The 18,494-nt window shown below is 34.0% G+C and overlaps 1 protein-coding gene across 4 annotated transcripts in view; it reads left to right on the forward strand.

Moving 5' to 3' along the window:
- TUSC3 (tumor suppressor candidate 3) overlaps positions 1 to 18,494 on the forward strand; it is a 133,679-nt gene that overhangs the window by 22,379 nt on the left and 92,806 nt on the right. For all 4 annotated transcript variants that reach the window (XM_063402014.1, XM_063402012.1, XM_063402013.1 and 1 more), the window contains exon 2: positions 16,097 to 16,266. In XM_063402014.1, coding sequence (XP_063258084.1) covers positions 16,097 to 16,266 — 170 coding nt within the window. The remainder of the gene's footprint in view (positions 1 to 16,096; positions 16,267 to 18,494) is intronic.

Below are 18,494 nucleotides of genomic sequence, written 5' to 3' on the forward strand. Positions count from 1 at the left end.
TATTTTAATCAATTACCTGAGGAAGTGATCAGCTGTGGGGTTGATACCAAGTTCTGCCAACTATATTCAGATGCTCTTTAGTACCAAGGTCCCTGCCATGAGAACTAACAGATGGAGTTATTGCAAGAAAAGAAATTGGTAGGTAAACTGAAATCAATTTTTTCCATACCATTAATTTGGGGAGAAATGCTTTAGGGTTTGCAGAAATTTAATAAATATGCATAAGGTGATATTTTGTTTTCCACATCCTTTACATTTATACTGGCTTATTAAAGATTTAATTAAGTTTTCTGAAAAGGGAGAGGATGCAGTCTTGCAAAAAAATGTAGATGACAGTGTGGGTTCACAATAATTAGGGCTTCAGGGATAAAATAAAGATTCTCTACGGTTAATGAATATTAAGGCAATGGCTGCTTTGAAAACTTGCAAAAATGACAATGTTTTACTTACCACATCTGTCTTCTGTTTTTTACCTAGCCCTAGTCCATCAACATATGTGATGGGTTACATATCATTTACTTCTGCAACTATGAATAGTGAACAAAAGTTACGGAAGATAGTTTACCCTTTTTGTCCATAAGCAATTTTTTTACCAACTTCTTACTGTTCGTTATCCTGCCTCTTCTTTGTTGGCCATTCATTAAAATATCAAAACCAAGTATCTTTGGATTAATTTTATTAATGTCTTACTATTGAAAAAACACATCACGAAACACTGCAAAAACTTTTTAAAAAATCCCTCTTTTGAGTCCATTTTGCTGTTAAGATTCTCAAATCTTGACAGTGGTTAGATAAAAAGTGTGGTGAAGCAACTGTGGACCATGTTAAGCCATGGTCTTCATTAGTCTCGTGTATTCTGTGTGTAGAAATATATAAATAAGCAGATGACGTGTTTTGTCTTCTTTGACTTGTAGCTTCCGAACTCTTGGGGACAAGAACTGTCTCTAATGTGCTTCTCCAGTAACACACAATTAAATTCTGCTCCTTGATTAGGATTTCTTAGTGCTCTGATGACATAAATAACAACAATACCAAAAGTATAATTCCTTTGCAAAACTAGTTCAATTTAAATGGAACTATAATATTATACTTGAATGCTGAACAACAGAATTTGAACTATAAATTCTATGTGAGTGTAATATCAAGGAAATATGTTGTTCTGCAGTTCAAAAGGTATGTTCAGTGGTGAGTTCAGTACAGTTATCGTGGATTCTGTTAGCGGCTTTTGTTTTAACACCTTGAAAGGAACTTCTGGCTTATTTCACTTTTGTAGCACATAGTAGAATATACCGTTCAGCCATGTGCTGTGCCTAGGGCAGAAGCTTGCATCCTATGTCCTCATACCCCTCAACCATTTTGCAGGTCTGCATTCCTCCCTCTGTCATTGTTGACCCTGTGTTCCTTTTAGAATATCTTCTGGAAATCTTACTAGAAGAAGAAATGCAATTTCTTTTCCATTCTCTATTCTCCTCTAAGAGTTCTGGTGGACCAGTCTGCCATCAGTAAGTCAGTAATACTTACCTCTCTTTCTCTTCATTAATTTCCATGGGAAAAGTGGGTATTTTCAAGACAATGAGTGATGAAAAAGGGATAAAGTGAAAAAGGAACTGTAGTATGGGAAAGATCAGCAGACAGTGGAGCTTCCTGTAAGGGTTTCTACAGTTTATTGAAGATATGAATTCTCTCTAGGATATTTTTTTTTAAAACCTGCAGTGTCTCTGAAAGTATTGTCTTGCCTGTGGTACATAGCTTTTTGCATTAATGTTTTTAAAATATACCCTTTCCTGAAACTTCTTGTATTCATTGACATTTTGAGTTTTAATTGTCTGAAAAGTGCTTTATTTGTCTTGCTACTTCTCCCTGATGGTCTGTTTAAATGCCTTTTAGAAGTGCCAGGAGAGTAAATTTTTCTCATTGGTTAACTCTGTTCTAAATGGGAACTGTTAATGTACCTCAAATAGAGTATTTGATTTTGTGTAAATATGGAGCTTTACTTTAGTGTTACAACTTCTGGTAACTTTTCCTGAAGACAGAACTGTGTATCTGCCAATTGACTTAGTCATGCTACAGATTATTTCTGCCAGACCCTTTTACAAGCAACTGGTAAAAAGCCATCTGGCTCACAAGCCATGTCTGTTCTATATTATGAAATCTTTAAATACTTGCCTTTCTGCACTCTTATTTGTCTTTTGAACCATTCATTTACATAGTTTTTGACAAAGTAGTATTGTTCAGAAAAGTATGGTCTCTTCTAACTTTGTACCTCAAAAAAAAATTATTGGATATTTGGCCAAAGCCAGTGAGCCAAACTAATAGTAAGTCACTTAGGCAGTCAGGTGATTTCAGTCAAGTTGGAGTGTATAAAGCAGCCCATTTGTGGTCAGGGTTAATAATCATCCTGTTTCAATCCTGCATGTGTAACTCCATGTGTATACATAGTGCAGAATATTTAACTATGTTATTTTTAATTTGTATTTATTGTGTCCTATATACATTGTTTTAGAGAGTAAATTCAATTCAGTTTAGCAACATTCTTGGAGTGGGAGATAAGGACTTGCGTACCAGCAAAGTAAATTGGAAAGTAATGCTTCATACTTATTTTTAAATGTGATTCAGACTTAAAACTTTATAGCAAATCATGTTGTGTTCTTGTAAAAGGATAGGTTTCTGTCAAATGGAGATAAAGTATATTCTCAGTCTTTGTGTCTGTAGGGATTAGGGCAGTAATTGCATCTAATTTCTGGTGATGCTTTCTCCTCCCTGTGGTCACTGATGTATTATTTCACTGAAAATATTGAGGGAGGAGTGGAAATGTCTGCAGTGGATTTCTTGAACCTGAATGTAATTACTATTACTTTACTCATCTCTCTGCTTGTCAGAGTTTTTCATAACTGTTTTCTTCTAAATATAGAGGGAGCAAACTCATTGCATAAATTGAGAATTTTAGTTAGGGACATGCACATATATAATGCAAGGAAAAAAAATTTTGACAGAATGAATAGTACAGTTCTGTAGACAATGTATTTTTTTTTTAATGTCCAGTTCTTGAATTGTGAAACCCTGACTCTCTTGAACAACATGGAGTGTAAATTGTACCAGATGAAAACTGGAACGAGCTGATAAGTACTATCTCCTTTTTCTTTGGCATGTTTTTAAGACTGCAAGAAGATTCTGTGATTAAAATCTCCCAGGCTGACTATATTTAAAGTGGTGCAACCAATGTCAATATTCCTGATTGGCATTTTTCCTTGTAATGAGGTGATTTACTGTTTGTTCTTGCATATTCCATGCATATTCACCAATTTTGTTCCTAAGCATATTGACATACTTTGCAGTTATTTATCACTTAAAATTGGTTTCAGGGTTATCTAATCTTCCTCTCTATAGCAATTATTCTTTATCTATCAGAAGATCCACCCTCTTACTCTACTTCAGGCAGCAGGAGGGGAGTAACCTTGTCAAAGATTTTTTCTCACTTGATCTTTCACTAGTTAACTTGCCTCTGAGGTTATCTCTATAAATGACTTGGTCTTGTTAAATTGAGAAGTGAACAGATCAGAACCATTCTGTGCTTTTGGATCAGTTACTGTTTCAGTTTTCCTTCCAATAGCACCTGTTTTAGTTTAGACCACTGTGATACTGTAAAAAATAGTAGTGGCAATGTATCCTGTCTTCTAACTGGCAAACTTCATTAGTTCTTTTTTATGGCCACTGTTGTAGTGTTTGTAAGGGAGCTAGGGACGTGGCTGTCTTGAGAGTTCCATGGGAGAAAGTGCAGTACTGAAGACCTTCACTCAAAAAGGAAAACTTTTTTAGGGCAACTATTTCTGTTGATTCCCCAGGCTATAAGTAAGCATTTCTGATGTGCACTTTTTATTTGCCAAACTGACTCCAAAATCTAGGTTGAATGGGAGTTGAAAGGTGGAAGGTGGCATGCTTAACTGGTGTCTAATATTGACCTCAAAGAATGCAGATATCAAAACTAGAATATTTAAAATATCGGATAATATGTTAAATTAGCTATGTTGAATCTTTTTCAGATAACTGCAAACCATGACAGGACAAGAATGTGTGTAAATTTTATTTATATATTAATTGTTTGCCTTTTAAAGATTATGTAGCCTTTGACTTCGGTACTTTTTCAGTGTTATTGCTTTGTGGAGTTATTTGAAATACAAAGATAGTGTTTTCAACCTCAGGCTTTCTGTGAGATGCAAATGATGAGGGCTGGGAAGATATATACTAGTATAAGTAACACGTTTGCTTAGTACCTACAGTGTTCTGTGGGAATCCACTATTGCACATGGACTAGACTGACTTGTGGCCTCAGCTGGTACTGTCTCCATTACATTCTTCCAGTGATGGACTTGGCATCTAAGGACGACTTCAGAATATACCTTTGTGCATTTAGGTAATCAGGAAAAGTGATTCTTGGGAAGATTACAAGTGTCTCTTTTCTAGCTAGGGGAAAAAATAGGGAAAGTGCTTCTCTGATTTATTCTTCTAATTGTTTTCAAATCAAAGCTCTAGGATAGATCTGTGGAATATCAAATTTTATAGTCATACGTCCTTTCTTCTTTAATATTTTTCTTTATTCTATTATCAACAGACTCCTTAATATCAACCACAGAAAACAAACTGCCAAATATTTTTTTCTCTCTCTTTTTTCTCTGTCCTTAAGCATGCTACACTTCAAAAGTGCAAGCATTCTTTTTGTTTACCTTTAGACTCAGAATAATCATAGGTGTTTACTTGGTCTGTTACAGAATTGAAGCTTATTATATTTTGACTTGTTTAGGTTTTGAAATTGTGTTTCTCTTTAGCAAAAGAATAATCTAAGGGAATTTTTTGCTTTTTTGTTTGGGTGGTGGGTTTTTGTTTTTTTTTTTTGTTGTTGCATTTAAAACCATGCAAAGATTTGCATGGTTTTAAATCTGCAGTTGTTTTTAACCCTGATAGGTCCTATATCAGCCAGGTCTGGAGTTGTCATTTTTTTTTAGTGAGAATAGTAATGATATTTTGCATAATATTTATTTCTTTTCTACTGTAGGAGGTTAAATCCAATGGGTACTTGGGTTAATAGATAAAACTTAACGTGGAATTTTAAGGAAGAAGTAAAACTTGTATCTGTCGTAGGTAGTTAAGATGTTTCAGTGCCTTTGGTAGTAATAACTTTTTCCACTCTAAAGATTAATTATTTTGTCTCCTATTTTTGGTTATAATTTTTTAAATTCTTAAATTATACACAGACTAGTTTGTGCGTAGTTAGATATCTTATTTCAGAAAGTACTTAACTGCCGTGTCGCAAGATAAAGTGTTAATTAATTATCATCACCACATCTTTCCTCTGACATTATTCTCGTAATTCACTTGCTGTGAAGAGGCAAGTGAGAAATTTCTTTTTTTTTTTTTTTTTTAGCTTTCCAGTGTATTAATCAGCAAGATACCCTTTTGTATTCACATTAAGGTGCCAATAAGAAATAGGTACTTGAGAAATCTCTCAGTAATACCAAAAAGACAAATTCATGACGTCTGCCTATGTGTTGGTTTTGGACATTTTTGTTGATGTTTTTTGTTTGTTTTGGTTTGGTTTTTTGATTGGTTTTTCTGGGGTTTTTTTGATTGTGGAGTTTTTTTAATGTTTTGGAAGATAAGGAAGCCAGGGTACTCATACTCAGAATATTCTTGAACTAAATGCTTTATTTATTCCCTGTATGGAGTTGTTCTTTGCTTGTATGAAGAATTCTGCTTATTTGTTGATTTTGTTAAAGATCATTTAGCTTCCTCTAAAATTCTAAAATTTTTATATACGCTAATTTTAAATATCTGTTATAACAAAGACAGTTGAAGTCTTCTTGTATTCCTTGTTCGAGCAATAGAAAAAAAAAAGCAAGGGTTATTCTTAAGGAAATGCTGTCAAAATTATTTCAGTATGCTTGATTGAGGTCCCATTGTTTTCCTGTTCAAGCAGTTATATTTCTGATTACTGAATAGGGCTTATGTGCACTTGAAACAATTGAATTTCTGGCCCTTCATTCTGATATGTTTTCACTCATGGAACCAAATCTCTGATTTCTTCTGTATTTACTCTGCATTTTACATTTTAAATGGTTGTTGAATTGATTTGTCCTTAACTTTCTTTTAACAGTAGGTGCTACTGCCCTTTCTCAGTCTTCCTTTATAATCTAATTCACTTTAAATTCTTGATGCTTTCCTTAGCTAGCCTTTCATAAGTTTTTTTTAATAAAACTTCTTTTCATTGTAGCAGTTTAGTCATCTATTCTGTACTTCCAGGGGTTGGAAATACAACATCTATATTTTAACCTGGTTTTTGGAATAACATAGAAAATTGAAGAAAAAAGCTTTTAAATTTTTTTTAATTTTTTTTTTTTAGCATTAGCCATAGTTTGGTTGTCTGGGTAATTCTTCAGTGTAGCACAGTGCTTAAGGGCTTTGAGGGATTAGTCTCTATGTGATGATTCTGCAGAGAAGAGAGCTGAGTTATCAATGGCTTTGTAAAATGTCTCTCTAACATGCCTGTTTTACAGAGAGCAAAAAAGATCCGCATTTATTTAATTTTTTAATTTTTCAGGGAGAAAATCCAGTAATACCCTGAACTTTAGTTGCTCTTTCGGCTTTTTGACCTCTTTCAAACTGTGATTTATTGGTAGCATTCCATCAAAGTTAAAGCAACCTCAAATTTCTGAGGTGAATTACCCCTTTGTGAAATTACTATCATCACAACTTTATCAGCTTTCAACATAAAATTTTGTCATTCCATGTGGGAGTACACAAGATCACTGAATCAGTCTTCCCATATCTCAGTCAATCGCCAATAATTCCACAAATATGCAGAGAAATGGGCAGTAAGGGAGAGAAAGAGAAAGATGATTGGCAGTATTTCAACAGCAATTCAGTTTGTGAATTACTTTATTGTGAAACAGGGGACAAATACACTTTGAGCAAAGGAACAATTTTGCTGGTGTCTGTCCAAGTCACCTTTTCTCTAGATGCTACTTGCTCTGTAAAGTGGAACTTGCTTTACATTCATGAAATAAACAAAAAATAGGATGGAACCACTCTTCAGTAAAGTGATGTCTTTTCATACACATCCTTTAAATGTCTTGCTTTCCACCTAATGTTCTGATGAAGGGCTGAGAGAGTTGGGAAGGTTATATAGCACTGTATGCAGAATGTTCGACTTCACATACAGTGCTTGAGAGTAGAAGAAAGACCTCATTTTTGCGTTTTCAAAGACACTGTGGACTCGAGTTTTAGAATGAAGAAAAAGGAGAATAAATATCTTGTGTCTTCCTGTCGTATCAAACCTTTGCTTTTAGTAGAGAAATACAGTTTCTTCAAGTGATCCACATTAAATAAGGCTGCCTGCTGATTTCAGGAAACACTGAAAAAGTGAAGAGTTACCTTTTTTTAAATATAAACACAATGCTAACAATGTGTTGAGCAGTCAATATTCTTTGTAGCCAGGGAGAGGTACACAAAGTATATATTAGTTCCTGAATGGCTTTCAGTAGTTAATTAATAATTCTATGCTGCTCTGAGATGACTCTTGCAGAAAGCTGAACTTTAAAAAAAAACCAACAAAAAACCCCTTGGGATCCAAAAACTCAGAATGGCAATATAAATAGCAACTAGTTTAAAAGGCTGGCTTAGCTAAGTTTAATTTTACCTAAAAATCAGAAATATTTGAAAATAGCAGGCCAAATAAGTTGATATTAAACATCTTGATAATCTGTAGCTTTGAAATGTGTTCCTGGATTTAGAAAGAGTTTTGATTTATGAATTAATAATTGTGCTTAGAGTTAACTTGAATTATCTGCTAAAAAATCATAAACTTAGCACTCTGAAAGGTATGGCTAAATCCAATTCCCAGGAATCTGAAGATTCTGAATATTGAAAAAAATTATAATAATTTAGAATTAGGAGTTTGATCTTAATGAATTGAAATATATGTGCAGAATTAGTTTTTAACTTTTTGTGCATAGTTTTAATATTTAGCTAAAGATTTTAGTCAAGAACTTCTGCAATATTTTTGCTAGGTCACCCTGAATTGTTTTCCACTGAGAGTAAATGGAGCTTTTTTAGCCTTTGTGTATAACAAGTACTCTTGGAATCATCCTGGATGTCCTATATTATGCTCTCCTGAGACTAATACCCTTCCAGTATAGAGATGACCTAAGCAAAATGTACTTTGAGGTTTAGCTGGTGCTTTCATTGTAGAATCTTTTCTCTAATTCATAATTCAACCTTCTGATATTTGTCATTGTATAATTAATTACTTCCATGCTTATAAAGAAAAGAAAAAGTAAAATAAAATAATAGGGGAAAAGCCTATAGTTGTATAAGGCATCTTACCTAGGCTTATTTCTATAAAACTTAAATGGTTTAACTTGTGTTTATTTAATGCAATACAGTAGGTATTATCTATCCTGAAATAAGCTGTGCCCCTGTTTATAATCCTAGAGTCTTACTCTGTAATTCATGTTGTTGATCTTGTAGGCTTTATTTAAATCAGATGAACTTCATTTTTTAATGAATGTAAGTTAGTTACTATAAAGTTTGTGACAAGTTGTGAAAATTTTAAAAAGTATTAAGTCCAAAACAGGATGAATGTCTTGTATTTTGAAATCAATTGTCAATTTTTGATTGTACTCAATGAAAATTGATGATCTTTGTAAAATCAACTGGACAAAATACATCCATGTAAACCATTATGCAGGTTATTTTCAGTGTTACATTTTACACAGTGTAAAAAATATTAATGTTAATACTTATATAATGTTCAGAAAATGACAGCTTCATGTAATTGGAAGTCAACCAGATTTTTCCAAAACTGCTAATAGAACAACTTATGGGCTGAAAAACAAACAAACAAACAAACAAAAACCCAAACCGCGCTGCCCCCCCCCCCACCAAACCAAACGAAAACAGTAGTTTTGGTTCTCTGTTCTTTTATCTACTCAGCCTTAAAAGGACATTTTTAGGTGTAATGCCACAAAATGTAGGCATTTTACATAAAGATGAAAATCAGTGTCTCATCCCAAAAAGAAATTCCTCAGTCACAGCTAAATGACTTTAAGTCAGTGGAGCATATTAAGTTAGTCATACTGTGCCAGCTTACATGGGTTCTCAATTAGGTTCAGGCAATGGCTTTTTGTAAATAAACAAATAATCTGAGAAGGAAAAAAAGTATCCAAACACTTTTCTGTATATCTTAGTGGTTAGTAATATTTGCATTAACTCACGCTCCTCTTTCCTTTCAGAGGAGAGTCAAAGAAAACATTTGCAGTACTGATAGTCATTCTCAATAGAAGAACTAGTTTATGAGTGTATGGCTGCAGAATAATGTATTGCTCACTGGAATATTCAGATACTTAATCCTGGAGTTCTCCCTTAGGCCAAGGGTTGTGAATCAAGAAATCACAGTTTGTAACTTTGACATGACCCATGGTTTCTATTCCTGTTTAAGGACAAGTTCAAAATAGGGACTAAGTATTTTTGATAAAGCTACTGGTGCTGCTTGCCTTTATTTGAATAGGAATTAATTTTTACAAAAGTGAAGTATATTTTAATTTTTTGCCCAGGTTTTAGAATAGCCTAGAAAATGTTAGAGAGAGGAGTGAAGATGTAGACAGATCAAAGAAATTACCTTTCTTAGCAGTTTCAAGGTCCATAAGATATTTGAAGTCTTGTTTAGAAGGCTTATGCCAGAAAGTAGCCTTCTATTTTCTCCCTTTTTAGTGTGTAGGAAATATTATATGAAATTATCTAAATATATGCCATTGTTGTGTGTTGAGTTTTAGAAATGATAAAAATATTTTTTGTGTGTTTAAGGATACTGATATGTTGGTAGCATAAATGACATTTTTATGCTGGCATCAGGTGACCAAGGGCCAACAGAGGAATGAATGCCTGTAAGAACAGTGTGTCGTCTTTCTGCCACCAATGTATTGGGGTCAGTAACTGCATATTTGTGAATGTTTATCAGACACATTTTGAGAAGTTAACTGTTCTTACAACATACTGTGGAAATGTGTTTATTAGTGCAATTAGTTTCTCTGTACTATTATTCTTAGTGTAATTAAAGACTAAAACGGAGACTGTTAAAATAAATTGGAATTTAAGCTACATGCTTTAGATAGGTTTATAAGATACTTTACATGCAGTATCATTGCAAACTTTTGTGGTTTCGTTTGGTTTGGTTGATTGGTTTTTTATGAGTGTTGTCCTGAAATAATTGTGTACAGAGCTAGCATTTCTTGGGGATTTGATGTACCTGAGTGAACAAAACAGAGTTGTCATCAAGGGTGGTTTTCAATCTGGCTTAGTTAGTGTTGGTAAAATAAACATAAAGGAAACATGGAAGTCATACCATCTTATTTTTTTTTATTTGCAACATCATTTCAGAAATACTTAACAAAATCTATAGTTAACTCATCTCCAGTAGCAAATGTAGTATTTGGTCATTAATTAGAAACTCCTTAATTTATTTCTTTCACTACAGAAACTGAAATTTGAGGTACTGGAGTGAATTTGAATTTTTAATCAGGAAAGGGAAATGTCTCAGTAATAACCAATGCTTCAGCCTTATTAGTAGATGGAATCCCTGGCTAATTTATACTTTTCCTGATATAGGTATCTCATGTTACTGCTTTTGACTCAGTCTTTCTTGAGCTGAGGTCTTAGTCTTCTAGGTTCACATATTGAACAGTATTTGGGACCCTATTACATCAGAAAGGCCTTAAATCTCTTCTGAAACCTGAAAGATACAAAGTGTTAGAGCTGGTGTGTTTCACATGGAAGGAGTTTAGTTTGGACACTGAGTCATTGAGTAATATCCTTGAGACTTAATTCTTTGCTTTTTTCCAGTAGCTCCTTATGCCTTAAGTTACCTGTGTCAAGTTATTCTAGTGGAAGGCAAAGGAAATGAAACAAAGTCTAAAGAAGAAATCTTGAAAATATCAGGGACATCCACTGGACAGACAGAGCAAGCAGCACTTACAAAAGTATGTGTGGTATTTGGTTTTTTGGTACCCCCTGCCCACAACAGTCTTTTTTGGGCCAAAAGAAATTTAGAAAATCTGGCCAAGAAAGATTAAAGTCAAGCGAGGCAACACGTGTACACAAGGTGATTCTTGTTGTTTATGCTTTGTCTTGTAGGCACTGTGTCTTGGGATAGTGAATAAATAAAGCTGTGTTTCAGTAGCTAATCTGCTAGTCACAGAGTATGAAAGGGAAGGCTTGTAGGTGTCAAGCCCTATTGGTTTAAGAAGCAGAGAGGAGATATGAGGGATCACTGGGAAGCAGTCCCTAATAGGGAATTGCTTCAGGTGCAGATGCCAGAGGCTTGGCCTACCAGCTTCTTTAGTTTCAAAACTTATCACACTTTGCTTTTTGACAGGTAGCTTTGTTGTTTCATCACATCACTGGAAACCAAGATCTATAATAGATGAAATACTTTTTTTATTTTGCTTTCTTCGTGACTCAGTAATAGGGACAACAGCAAATGGAAAAATATTTTACTAGCCTTAGGGATAAAAGAAGAATTTTTTAGAATTGTTTCCCAAGCAGCTTTTATTTCAGTGAGAAGTGCTCATCTCCTTAACAAGATTGAGTAAAAGATGCCAGTGACTGTTGCTATTTCAGGAGCAAAGACAATTTTCATAGGTGATTGCTTTATAAAGTAATCCCATTTTCTAAAAAAATGAACAGCTTTACTTGTTGTGTAAGAAAATTCCTGGATTTTGGATTTTCTCAGTTAGATTTTTAAGGGTTATTTAGTTTTGTAAAAATGTTGATGTGCCATATATTTTCACTTGTTACAAAATAGTGTAGGAGCAGCAAGTAATGTTATAGTTCTGTGTGTTTACAGAAATTAGCATTTATTTTGTTTCCACTCATAGATCATACATATTCTTATATTCTGCTTGGGTCATCAGCTAATGAAAATAAGTAAATGATACATGGCTACTTCTTCATCCATTGATGTAATGTTGTCAGTGTGTTTGTAGGCTGTTACCTGTTGATCCTTTTGTAGTTATATGCAACATCAAACCCAGAGTTTTCTCTATACAGGAAGAATTTCCTTTTTCATTCTTAGGATTTGGGTTGGGGTTTTTTGTTTGTTTTGTTCTGGTTTGTTTGTTTGTGGTTTTTGGTTTTTTTTTGGGGGGGGGATTTCTTTGTTTGTTTTTTGGGTTTTTCCCCCCCTAGTGTTTCAATTAAAACTCCTTCAGTTATCAGCATAAATCTTACTCTGAGGAATTTTGTAAATAAATAGGTTTAAACATATGTAGGGTCTTTACTTATATAGACTGTGGAAAGGAGCAGAAAATTAAAAATCTGGAGTGAAAATGAGGTAGTGTCCCTTGTTTTCTGGATCTGAGTAACAGTTGTTGTGTTTCTGTCATCACAAGATGTGTTTTGTTAGATTTAGCCATTCTCTCCTACTTCCAGATTTTCTGTGGCAGAAGACTTTTCCCAGGAGGTGGAAAGAGGCAAGTTAATAAAATTTGTGTAGGTGTCTAGAACCCTAATGGGAGTTCACTTTGGTGACAGTTGTATGTATGGATTATATAGTTGGACAGTAAAGGGTAAAAGAAAACATGTTCAGTTTCAATATCTTCATAGCAAGAACAACTTGGAATAGACCATTGTCTTTTCTAAGAGTGCTTTCTAGGATATTAGTAGATTATTTTTATTAGGATAATATGAAAAATTTTGTCTTTTGTTTCTACTTTTTTTTCTATCCATTTTCTTCACTTTTCAATGCTCTTCTTTTGCACAGGAGAAAATTTTTGGTTGAGGTAGAGCTCATGCTTTTATTCAACAGTATGTTTTTCTGGTTTCTACTCTTTATCTTAAAAAAAAAAAATTCTTACAAAAATATTCAAATCAGATTCTGAATTGTGAAATCCTTAAGACCGGTCTGGTGGCTTCAGTATACTTAAAACACTTTCCCCTGTCTGTTAACACATTGACCAATTTCCTGAGTATAGTGTCAGTTAAGTGGGTGCCTTTTTGATCCAAAGCTTAATTAGACAGTTGGAATTTTACAATGTGCCATATTTCCTTAAGACTCAGCTTTAAAGTCAAATGCATGGCAAAAATGCAAATTTTTATTTCTCAGATTTATTTCTAAGGTTTCATTATCAAATGAAATGAGGAAAAGGTTGTTAACTTAGGAGCATATATTGTGAAAATATTTTGTATATGATAAAACCAATATCAGACGTTCAACTTTTTCTAGAGACTTACAGGTCAGAAAGACTGCACTCTGAATTCTAGAGCTGTCAGTCTCAAGGTTTCTTCTGTCAATTATTCTGCAAAAGAAGTCTTCTGAAATAAAAAAAAAATTGTACAAAAAAATTGGTAGGATACTGAAGTGCAGTCAGTCACCTAAGAGAAGTGTAAACTGTAGCAGAATGTTTTATGATGCAGGCCACTATCTGCAGTCTATTTAATAACTTTCTATTTGAAAAAAAAATAGATTTCTTCAGAATGCAATGAAGCAAGTGTATACATTGTACCTAATGACTACACTCCTGAAATATTAGCTTGATTTTACCTAGTGTAGTACACATATCAAGTTAGTTCACTTACTAGCTTTTTAATTGTGCATATGGGAAAAACCAAACAACAAGTGATAAAAGTGGTTGAGAACATTGAAGTGAGTATTGCATAAGAGCTGTGTAAAGGTGAGGGGTTTTTTTATTGGCAACTAGCTTCCTAGTAAAACTAGAATTGGGACTTGTCTGAGTATGATTCTTTCGTATAATTGTATTTTATAGAAGCAAATTATTTAGCACTAATAGAGCTGGATTTTTTTTCCTCTCCAGTTTTTTCTTCTTTCTGTCAAGATCGTGCTTTTGCTTTCATACATTTAATGCTGTTTCATGGGTTTCTTTTCTTTAATAGCACCTATTCTGAAAAGTATTTGTTTTTCTGTACCAAGTAGGATATTATGCTATTATTCCTGTTTTAATGTAAAAGTTACATCTTTTTATTAGTTCTCTTTGGTTTATCATTTTGCTTAAATTATTAAAGTTTTTGGATATACTCGTTCCCATCCTTTTTAGTTCCTTATATTTTATTGTGCATTACTGGCTGGAATGTCTGATGCAAAACAAGTGAATCTTTTGAAATGAACAAAGATTTAAGCCTGGCACTGCTAATTAAAAGAAATCTTACAAATATGTGGGCTTCATTTTTATATAATTTGCTTTATGATTCCTTTTAAAGAAAATATTATGCAAATTATCTTCTTGAAGCAAAACCACCAGAAACATGTCTTTTAGAAGAAGAAGAATTACAGTTTTAATTGAATCGTTGATATTCTCATGATAAACAGAGGTGTAATCTCTTCTTCACATTCATGGTTGCAAATAGCAAGTAAATTCTGAAAACAGGAACAAAACCCTAAAGGATTGTTTTTTATAGGGTCAAGTTAATGATGGTATTTCAGAACTGTTCATGATCCACACTCATCAAAAGCTTCCTTTGGACTCAAGCCTTCTGATTACCTGTGCCTAAGGGGCACAGCCCCTAGGGGGCTCTGATAATTTTGAAGGTGGAAGTCCTGACAGGCAAAATATAACTTTTTTTTATCCCTACAGTTCATTCCGTCCTTCCCTTCATATACCTACTCTCATTCATAGCATTACTCATTTGTCAAAATGTTACTAGATGACCTAATTTTTCTACTTCATTCAATTTTTAAAAAAACTCTCAGAAAAGCCACCTTGTCTCCTTGTTCAGTTGTTCTTGTTAGGATTTTATCCTTGCCTTGCCTCTTGTCATGCACTCTTTTCTGAGAGTGTCCCTATTCCAATATGGTTTTTTAAGCTAGTTTGTTCTACAGTGGAGCCTGATCAATTTGTAAACCCTTTCACTAATTTATGTGTATGAAGATGCAAGACCACAGAGGTCTTGCATCTTCAAGTTTTCTGAAGTTAGTTTCCTCTTGTTTTATGTGCCTTCCTCACTTATGTCTGTCTGCCCCCTTCTCCATCCTTCTCACTTTCTCCCAGCACTCAGCTTCTGAGTTGTAATATTCCAGTTTTCTCCACTTTTTTTTTAGTTTTTCTTTGATACAGGCAGCTTCTACAGGGCCACTGAGCAGGGAGCTGAAGACTTTAACCAAGATATACGCATTAATCCTGATACGCTGTATGCAGCAATCCCCCTAGAGCATGGTCAGTACCTTGCTGAACCTAGGTAGCTTAGGGAACTAAATACTTTCTGCTGAGTACTGAACATGTGTGGAATCAGGATTACTTGATTAAAAAAACCCAAAACAAACCTCTAAATAGATTTCCATAGGAATAGTTAGATAAAGAGGGCTGTCTTTTAGTATGTCTCATAGCTTGCTTTTAAGTCATTCATTTGATGGGATGCTTTCAAGCAAAAGACAGTACACAAGTAGACTTTTCTTATACAATGGTAGTTCAATCAAAATATTTTGTGCTTCTTAGTCTTGAGATCAGCTTAAAATGTTGATCTCATAGTAGAATGTACCTAGATGAGTTTATATGACAGTGCAGTCCTGTCTGTAGCAAAATATAAAACTGCATTAATTTAAATTCAGTATGATACATTAGTAAGAAATTCTAAACATAGTAACTATTTCTCTCTCTTTGTAGGTGCATTTTTCTTTCATCTCCATACTCAAGTGGCTGACAATATCCTGCTGTGTTTTTTACTAAATAGAATAAATACAACATAAGGCTGCATTTTCTAAAACTTCAATTTTTTAAATGGAAATTAAATGATTGCTGTACTGGTAATTTTTATTTAGGCAGTGATCCTTACTCTACTTCTTTGCCTTTGGTAGCAACCTGTTTGATTTTATGTATTCTTTCTGTTTAAGACCACATTGAGTTATTCTTTTAAATACTTATAATCTTGTTGACTACATGAAAGACTAAATTGTGTTATAAGTTAAACTCTGCTACATACAGCTATATATTACTTCCATCTTGGGTTCAGAGGAGTTTGGAGGGTACAAAAGCAGAATATAGGTACAAAGCCCTTAAATTTAATCTGAAACATTCCTCGTGCTTGTCCTCAATTACAGAATCTTCTGGCTGAGAAAGTGGAACAGCTGATGGAGTGGAGCTCAAGGCGTTCAGTCATCCGCATGAACGGAGATAAATTTCGAAGATTTGTGAAGGCTCCACCTCGTAACTACTCTGTGATAGTGATGTTCACTGCTCTGCAGCCACAGCGGCAGTGCTCTGTTTGCAGGTAATTTATACCTTAGTGACCTTTCTCATCTTCCTTACCTCAGTTTGCCAGTGAGCGTTGGAATCAATGTGCAGTATGCCGAGTTAGGTTGTTCTTTGCATGGGATAGATTCTCACTAGTCAACAGGCTCGTGTGCTTGTTACAGCATCTTTTAAAACACATTTAATCCACGTGTCACATTTTAGAATTCTTCCAGGCTTTGGGTTTTTTTGTTAAATTACAGTTGAATAAAATATACACAATTGAGAAAGACTTGATCTTCAAGAAATCAGCTTTATTTTATTATCAGTTAACCGTGATCTTTCCAAAGACACACATTTCTCCATGAGGTCATAGGTATTGTGGAATACTCTCTGTCACAGCAATTTGATGTGTTCTGGTAGCTCCATTCTGAATAAGTATTAGAGTGCCTCTGGTAGTCTTCTAAATTCAAGATCTCTCTCTGCAAGTTCCCAGTGCAGTAAGTTAATCCAGAAATGACTAATGATAGAGAAATAGGGCCAAGGCACTGAAAGGTAGTCATGCACTTAATTACCTCACTAAATCAGAAACTGTGCTAATAAAACCTTCTTCAGCCAAAATATGCATTGGAAATTACTGAGTTTAGCAATAAATGGGATTATTGAGCAGGGAGCTCTAAACACTATTTAAATAGGCAGCAAAATATTTTGTAGAACTATGAAAAAATGTAGGCTGTAAATGAGGTAATACTATTTCTTGTTTCTAAATATGCTTATTTAAACTATATACAAAGTGGGTAAATGTAGCACTGTGTTAGATTTCTGATGTGTTGTAATGTGACATTTACAGCTGAAGCTTGAACTTGAGTATCTATAGTTGTATATGGGTTTTATTAGGATTTTCTGTCACTGGAGTCAGTCAGTTTTGAGGGAGAGTATATAAGTTGTCTTTCCACTTCACCCTCTGTATATGAACTGTGAGGCTGAAGGATTAGGTACAGAAGTTGTCCAGCATTCTTAAGTGAAATGAATTTTTAGTTAAGCACATTCTTTGCTGTTTTTCCTTTTTTATGTTGCCAAAGTTGAACTTCAGGAGATGACACAGGAATTGAAAGTTTACCTTATAGTTTTATATCATTCCTTATTTACCTGGTGGGTAAAGCTCCAGGAGATGAACCAAGTTCAGCTTTATAAGAGTCATTGTATTTGTCATTATAATGGCCAGGCAAATTCTTTCCCTGTTTTACCTACAGGTCTTTTGTAGGGTGTGTTAAACAACATAAATGTTGCTGTTATTAAGGAATTTAATTTTGCTTGCAACTGTATATTGTTTACTGTAGTGAAAAACAGCTTGTAAACTTCATCTTAGGAAAGACCAGACTAGATATCTTGTACAGAAGCAACTGAGTGTCTTTAGGCATAAAATGAAGGAAAAAGCAGCATACTACCTTCAGTTGGGTTTGTTTAAATAAATGTGAAGTTGCAATCTGCTTGTTCATGTGAAATAAAAGGAATTTAATGAGGTTGATCATACTGCACATAAAACCATTATCAGGAAAATCAACATTTTCAAATCAATGGCTAATTAATGGACAGGAGCACTGAAAGGATGTATAGAACCGAAACGCATGCATTACTTGATTGTTAGCTATTTACTAGCTACTCTACCTAAGGGAAAAATAGATTTTTTAACTTAATCTGTAATGTTCTGTGAAGATGTTCTTGTCCAAGATTTAAGTTAACTGCTACTTGTCAAAATATTTTTGGAATAATAACATAGAAAAAAAAAAACCAATGTCATATTTCAAATATGAAAAAGCACCTAGTCTGAAATCTTCGAGTAATTTTGTCACAAGAATGAGAACTTTTTTCCCCTCTATAAATTGAGTGTGGTTGGTTTATGTACCACAAGACAATTAAAAATTTTTTTTTTTAAAGTTTTTTCCTTTTGGTGTCTAGATTTGACACTTCTGTATTTTATCATTCTATGATATATGCAGAAAGATGACCAAATTTGTCTCAGACAATCTGAGGATATTCTCTATGTGTCAAGGAGGATGTTACAACATCAGTCACACAAGCCACATGATTTATGAAAGTGTATTGAAATCATTTCAATTTAGTGTTAAAATGCTGCATACAAAGACGTCTTTGGGACTCTACATATTTAGATAAAGCTTTTGTATGTAAAAAATATCCTGTCTGAATCAATCTAGTCCTAACACATGAAGGCTTCTGAAAACCAGCAGCTATGTATTCATATTAGTA

The sequence above is a fragment of the Prinia subflava genome, chromosome 7 (assembly GCF_021018805.1).
Source record: "Prinia subflava isolate CZ2003 ecotype Zambia chromosome 7, Cam_Psub_1.2, whole genome shotgun sequence".
Taxonomy (NCBI): domain Eukaryota; kingdom Metazoa; phylum Chordata; class Aves; order Passeriformes; family Cisticolidae; genus Prinia; species Prinia subflava.